This window comes from Ceratina calcarata, unplaced genomic scaffold (genome assembly GCF_001652005.2).
Source record: "Ceratina calcarata isolate Rehan_Ccalc_2016 unplaced genomic scaffold, ASM165200v1 scaffold291.2, whole genome shotgun sequence".
In the NCBI taxonomy this organism is placed as follows: Eukaryota; Metazoa; Arthropoda; class Insecta; order Hymenoptera; family Apidae; genus Ceratina; species Ceratina calcarata.
Genome location: NW_017151492.1, coordinates 1 through 8,043, shown reverse-complemented (window position 1 = coordinate 8,043; position 8,043 = coordinate 1). Strand labels below are relative to the sequence as shown.

General features: G+C 37.1%; 1 protein-coding gene across 1 annotated transcript; it reads left to right on the top strand.

Moving 5' to 3' along the window:
- Positions 1–4,438: 4,438 nt before the first annotated feature.
- LOC108623800 (uncharacterized) lies at positions 4,439–5,523 on the top strand (the record flags this gene model as incomplete). The annotated part of the gene is made up of 2 exons (XM_026812636.1): positions 4,439–4,616; positions 5,051–5,523. Coding segments are annotated over exons 1-2 (565 nt in total), but the record flags the coding sequence as incomplete, so codon positions are not given.
- Positions 5,524–8,043: the final 2,520 nt, after the last annotated feature.

Genomic DNA, 8,043 nt, shown 5'->3' with positions numbered 1-8,043 from the left:
TTAAAGGATACTCCAATTGTCGATTGAGATTTACCCAAATTTATTAATGCGGCAATTAAAATATCTGCAACTGGAATTACATATAATATTTTTGCAACGAATATATTGAATTCTCGTTCTGCAGAACGTGAAACATTACCCATCCACTCTTTTGTTCATCTTGCACTTGCAGATATTAAGTTTTATCTTCTGTATCTTATACGTTTTTTTCAAGTTTTTATTACACACGACGTAAATATTTTAGCTTGGCTACATGATGACTTTGCAATTACAACCTCGTTCCTTTTTAATAATCGTACGCTGTCAGCAATCGAGATTCCCAACGAGTTTTACAAAAACCGAAGTACTAGAAAACGATGAGATGGTGGCACGGAGATATCGTTGTGGTTTGTAATCCGTCGTTTCCAGGACGGCGATTAGACGGATTAGCCGGAGGTCGCGCGGTCTCATCAGGGATCCGAAGGGGTTTCGGGACGCATCCGGGGATCAGGAGGTCACATGACGTGATGTCACGTTACTCGGTGGTCGCGAGCAGGTGTCTAGGTTCGCACGAGTGGAAACCAACCGAGCTGGAATCGCGGGGGCGTTCACTATCGCGAATCCAACCGCATAATGATAACGAGCGGCCGGCGGAATAACGAAAACGTTGTGCTCGTAATGGCGAGACAGCTATCCTTGATTATTTTCACTTCTACGAATGGAAATGATGCAATCGATTACCAACTGCACTTTGTGGCGAGAGACATAAAATGTAAAAGGTACTCAATTTATCACTACTTGAATTCATATCTGACAATTTTATTTTCTTAACAGAATCGTCATTATTTTTATTGAGACTGATAAATGATTTTGTATTTTATAATTTTATTTAATAAAGAAGATAATCGTGTACTTGAGTCACAGAAATAGATACAACATTCAATCGAGTGATTCATTTTGCTCATTTAAACGGTACACCTGGCGAACCTCCGGAAGCTAAATTGTTGTTCCTTAGACACCTGTGCCGTGACCTCGTGAGATCACGGCCACATGGTTTGGGGGGCTCATCACCCTTCAACGCTAAATTAGATATTACGATAACAAATGACGTTATTTAACCGGTGATGCGCCCTCCGAGTTAAATTTGAACAGGCAATATAATCCACGCCGCATCGTACCCTTATTTTCTACAGGAGCGTCACGCCAACTAGTAAATCACCGTCGCACCTGCAACCTTCTTCCAAACACACATTTACTATTATCTAACTTCTATTAAACGAGTTGGATAGAAATAAAAAATAGTCTCGAATTTGCAAAACTTGAAAATTGAAACTAAACAAAACTGAAAGCAAGATCGTTTGTTAATTGAATGACTAAGTAACATTATTAATATCGTTAATATTTAATAACTGATCTGGGCCGATCATATTTGATGATACCTAGCCACGAACACGCGAAGGTCAAAGGACCTGGTTGCCCCATTGCAGCGTACTAAACCTCCCGCGGAAACCGATCGATCTTTTGACCATTAATTGCCATCAACGACGAGAGAACGGCTGAGGTTGCAAAATTGATGAGATCGAATAGAAACAGTTTTAAGCCTCGGGCTGTCCTCATCAATGTTGCAACACCCTCCTGCGATATCGCTTGCCCGGCCGTCTAATTTACCTCATAATAATTACCAACGCATTAAACATTCGTAGGTAACATGAAAGTGTCAGCTGTCGATTGTCCCAGAGGCATTAGAACTACATGTGGCTCTTGCCTACCTACTTCACTAATACGATGCGATTCTATTATAAGTACATGATAGACATAGTTCAGTAGAGTTCGTGAAGATGAGAAAGTATTACCGTGCTTTCTGATAATAAAAGAAATGTATGATTCAAACTGCTGAGGAATAGTTTATTTCTTAAAGAAGTTAAATAGATTTTTTGTAAGATAAGAAATGATTACCATACATTTTGAATGAGATAATAAAATAAGTCTATGATTCAGAGTATTGAGAAATGAATGATTTCGCATTGTGCATGATGCATTTATAATAAAACTGCAACTGCAGAAAGTAGAATAACTGCAAAATAAAGAAAATCTCACAAGTGCATGCAAATTGCGGTAATTAAATGATAAAATAAATTGAAATCGGAAATGCTTAGTTTTAATTGATTGCCATAAATTCTTTATTTTGCAACAAGTATCTTTCTCGTTATGCCGCGAGACGAACACGCTTGTTCCTTGCGTTCGAAGATGCACACGAAGGGGGAGATCACGCACGATCTCGTGTGTCGTAAACCAAGAAGCGACATTATGGGCGTGATGAGGGGGTCGCGTGTCTCGCCCTTAATTTCATCCACGGTTCAGCATCGTTGCTCGTGTAGGAGGACACGGATTCTTCTTCTACCCTCGCACGAACCCACGTATTCGTGACGCCTGTTGTTTCACACAACTCGAGCAAAGTTATCTCATCAAGTCGTCACGAGGACGCCCCCTCCTTGTCGGGAAAAGACGCGATTAAACTTTTCTTAGTTTGCCTATTTACCACGGTTTCCGTTTCTCCGTTCCTCCTTCGTGTCAGCTATGTTCATTTACATTACTATCTACGTTTCTGCTTACTTCGTACGTGAAGTAATCATCCGCGATAAGATCGATCATTTTCTATGTTACATTTTTATTTATTCTATCAATTAATAAATCTTATTTCACCCGTCAGAAAGTAATAATTATAAAAATGTGAGGGAGGGGACATAAATATTAAAATAGGGACAGAAGATTCGTTGTTTTTTCTAAGGGATGCAAGATGATTGGGGAAAGATTAGAAGTCAGTTTATATCAGATTATAAATCGTGAGGAAATAATTTTATTGAATTTGTTCAAGGAGAGAATAACACATATAAAAATGTATCAATAGATCTCTTCAACAGCTTAACAATTTTTTATTTGGCGAGGTACGAAATAAGTACGCAGCCCTTCGATTCCCAGGCTGCCGGCAAATTGTGGTTCACCGCGCTGGCACGGCTCTTATCCGCGCTCCTCCAGGTAAAATCTTGGCCGCTAACTCGTCCCTATTATCGAACATGAAACAACAAGCCACGAAATTCCAAAGGAAGCGGTAGAAATATCAAGATGCGCCCGAACACGTTTCGGTTCTCAGCTACTAAACATTGTTTCACAAACTTTCAGCATACCATCAAGTTTTCTGTACTTATTTCCAGACACTTCTATACCTCCAGTAATTATTTGCAGAATGTAACTCACATAACTTTTATTGTTTTAACTTCAAAAACATCAAGTCAGAATATTTAGCCTTGAAGATAAGACGCGTAACGTTGTACGAAATTAAGATTAGTTTAGAAATATGCAGTATGAATAGAAAGTTTAATAGACGTTTTAAAAAGAATTAGCACAAATTATTCAAAACCGAAATACTTTAGCCAGAAGATAAAACGGATAACTAAGAACAATTTAAAGATATAATGAAAGATTAAAGATAGAAGTACCTAATGTGTGCAGAAAAAGTTTAATAACTCTATTGAAAAGAATTACCACAAAGTATTTAGGACGTGGCATACAAAATTAAAATACCTATTTCTTTAACCAAAGTATAAAACGCATAGCTAAGAGCTACAAAACTATGAGAACATTTTAAAAATGTAATGCAGTGTAAGTACCTATATGATCCTATCATGCATTATTATCCGAATAATAAGATTTGACGATAAATCGCAGTAGGTAGTATAATATTTCCATTATTATAAACGCATGTCGTTTCCGTGTATTGTTCGGTGACCGTATTTTATTAATATTTTACTCGGCCAGTCCTCCCTCTAACGATCAAATGCTCCTCCTATTTTTTCCTTCTCCAGAACAATATACCGCCCCCTGACTCCTGACCGGACCACGTTTACGTAGCGTTATTTCAATTGCAAATCGATACTGTGGAAAACACAGTTAAAGAGCAATACTACACTAGCCACGAATAGTCTTTTTTGAAGAATCCCAATATTCTCTGCAATTTATTTGTTGTGAAGTCGTTTCGATGAATTATGATCTTCAAATAAATTCACATGACTGATACGAATGCAGATTGTTTTTCCAAAATTTGACAAGCTTTTATCAACTAAACCGAGTATGGAAAACGCGGTGCAAAGAGAATTACCAGACGAAGAGGCGAATCAGATACTCGATGAAATCCTCGAGGAGGACAAGGATGACGACGAGGAACATGATACCGATGAATCTGAATGTACAGGACCTTGTGCCGAAGAGGAGGCCATGGTTAAGTTTAAATTATTTCTTACACCGCAGATTTCTATGCGAAATGAAAAATGATGAAGAATTTAGGGTATCAGATACTTTGTGCATTTTTGTACATCACACATTCAATCTTGCAAGTCTGCTCACAGAAATAAGTGAATAGAAAAATTTTATTAATCGAACTAGAATAAAACAATTTTTAGAAGAAACTTTGCAGCTGTAGAAATATCGGCGAGAACGGTTCGAGATTCGCGTTGCGCGTGTTGGAGGCGATGAGGAAGTTGCAGGACGATGACGACGCGTTGCTACCGACTTCCTCCGCGGAGGATATTGTCGATTATGTCAAGAAGAATTACCGCGACGATGGTGACCTTTACGCTCAGGTGCGAACCGTGCTGAAACAGGTCTGTTCCCAAGGGTTAGTTCCACGTCAAACGAAACGAAACAGCCGGTGCAGGCGAAAATCGTGTCTCGCGTGAGACACGATCGCGTTTCAAGGCAACTGCGAAACCGTTTATCTCGTTTGCAGACCGTGCATCTATCGACCAATTCCATTCGCAGTTCAGACCGTTAATTGTAATGTTTCCATCGACTCGTCCCACTTGATAAAAAGCCACCTCTTGTAGACACTTAATTGAAAAACGAAAAATCCATGCCTCTCCAACTCACCCTCCTTTTGCACGATGAAAGTAAAGAAAAGAAAATAAAAGAAAATCGTTTAAAAAAAATCATGCAACTCTGAATAAATCGTCGCAAAACTCGTGCAAAAGGAGAGGTGTATTCAATATTGGAATAAAATCAGATATTTTTATATTAGATTCGTGATGGAATTGTCGGAAGACAAGTACAACTTGATCGGCCCGTACGCCATTTCGGTGAATCAGTTTACCTGTGCGAATGATCGAAGGGACTGTTTGCTATCCGCTTCAATTAAAAAGCCTAAACGTCGTAGAAGAGACGACGATCACGGCGACTGTGGCTGCACGAACGGACGACCGAGACGAAGGCGAAGAGTTTCGACGAATCAATCGAGAAGGTCTGGAAGGCAACAAGAAGATCATGAAGATTGTAATTGTAGCGTGATATTGACTGACGAAGACGACTGCGGATGCGAAGGTGAAGTGGCAAGAGCTGCATCGAGAAGACAAACGTTGCAAGATATCCAAAGAAACGACAGGCCAGTGGATGAAGAACGACAAACAGCAACTATTCGGGAGCCCTTGGAAGCTACAAGAAGAAACAATGAAAATAGAACAACAGAAAATAATGGACATGAAATAGCCGAGCAAAGTGTGGACGATATTTATGCGGAATTGGGAAATAGAGTTTCGCCGAGATCTAACAGACGCGAGAAGGAACTCAAAGAGTGGATTAAACGTTGTCAAGAAGAATGCAAGCGAGCTAACCGGCGAAATAGGAATAATAATTGAAATTTTCGCTCGATTCGTTTTGAAGTGGAGCATTTCTTAAATATCTTTTTGAGATGAACGATTAATTTCTGCACATTTTTATCATGTATGGGATTATATAAATATTCGACTAAAAATTCGAATTTCGATTTTCTTTAATAAAATTAGTATTAAAAGGTAATTGAGCAACAAGAGTGTTACGCATTTTACATAATGTCTGCTTTTTATACACTGCTGGTAATAAATATAAATACAAAATAAAATACAGTTTTCTCTTTATTCGTTCCCTTCTGATTGTCAGTTCTTCCTCGTTTTATTCATAATTCTTCATATGAAAAAATTGCGTAATTTTATATCTGAAGAAAGCTGGAGAAACCTTCCGGTACAATCGGTAGGAATTAAGTATCCGGAATGCACCGCGAAAGAAAGTGCTTTGCTTATGTAAGACTTTACTCCGTGATCACCTTAAGAAAAGTATCTCAGAATGACAGAAGTATTTAAATACAATTTGCATACCTACCATATTCCTACCTGCGATTGTGTGTTTATGCGTGGGACGAATGGTTCTTCTCCTTGTGTTCCTCGATCGAAACTTACCGCATGCATTATTACGTTGTTTTCGAACGCTGTCCATGTATGCCACTTTTTTCAAATACTTATACACCAAATCAGTGACCGTCGACTTTTGATCTTGCCGTCGAAGCAGACCTTGTTCAGGATTTTTATTATTTCTTTTACGCGATGCGAATCTATTCATCATTTGTAGTTATTAAGTAAAAATTTCGAGTACGTCTCAAAGTAATATCTGTTCAGATTCCAATTTCTATTCACTGACGTAATTTTCTATCATTTTAAAATAACACATAATTATTAGAAAAAAATACGTCACTGGATAGAAACTGTGAATGTGAAGTCGATTTTTTAGTACATTCATTATATTTCTATAAAAAATATTCGAAATCAGACTATCTTTCTAGGCGACTAACTTCTTTTACCTGACTTCTTGCTCCTTCGGATTCCCTCTCTCACAATGAGATATTTTATTCAGGTTACGTCTACGATTGAATTTCATTTTTATTATTCGATTAAAAATATTGAAATAAGTATTTTTCGTTTATTTTCCGTGGATATTCGATACAGCGTTACTGTTTAATTTTATATACAATTATAAAGCACAAAGAGGGAACAAGAGAATATTTTGTGAGGTTTAGCAATTATCGGCATTGATCGGCATGAAACGCGGAAAATTTATTTATAACATTAAGCTATAGATTACAGACTATTCTATAAATATATATCACAAATCTCTCTGCTAATCATTCCTCCTGTTTATAATTATTTACCAGTTGATGGTACATTTGTACTCTGTACTACATTCCACTACATAGTTCTTAAAAGCTCTACGAAGCGTCGCTTGCATAATTTAATTAATTTATTAATCAGAATTTAGTATAAATATAAATACAAAATAAAATACAGTTTTCTCTTTATTCGTTCCCTTCTGATTGTCAGTTCTTCCTCGTTTTATTCATAATTCTTCATATGAAAAAATTGCGTAATTTTATATCTGAAGAAAGCTGGAGAAACCTTCCGGTACAATCGGTAGGAATTAAGTATCCGGAATGCACCGCGAAAGAAAGTGCTTTGCTTATGTAAGACTTTACTCCGTGATCACCTTAAGAAAAGTATCTCAGAATGACAGAAGTATTTAAATACAATTTGCATACCTACCATATTCCTACCTGCGATTGTGTGTTTATGCGTGGGACGAATGGTTCTTCTCCTTGTGTTCCTCGATCGAAACTTACCGCATGCATTATTACGTTGTTTTCGAACGCTGTCCATGTATGCCACTTTTTTCAAATACTTATACACCAAATCAGTGACCGTCGACTTTTGATCTTGCCGTCGAAGCAGACCTTGTTCAGGATTTTTATTATTTCTTTTACGCGATGCGAATCTATTCATCATTTGTAGTTATTAAGTAAAAATTTCGAGTACGTCTCAAAGTAATATCTGTTCAGATTCCAATTTCTATTCACTGACGTAATTTTCTATCATTTTAAAATAACACATAATTATTAGAAAAAAATACGTCACTGGATAGAAACTGTGAATGTGAAGTCGATTTTTTAGTACATTCATTATATTTCTATAAAAAATATTCGAAATCAGACTATCTTTCTAGGCGACTAACTTCTTTTACCTGACTTCTTGCTCCTTCGGATTCCCTCTCTCACAATGAGATATTTTATTCAGGTTACGTCTACGATTGAATTTCATTTTTATTATTCGATTAAAAATATTGAAATAAGTATTTTTCGTTTATTTTCCGTGGATATTCGATACAGCGTTACTGTTTAATTTTATATACAATTATAAAGCACAAAGAGGGAACAAG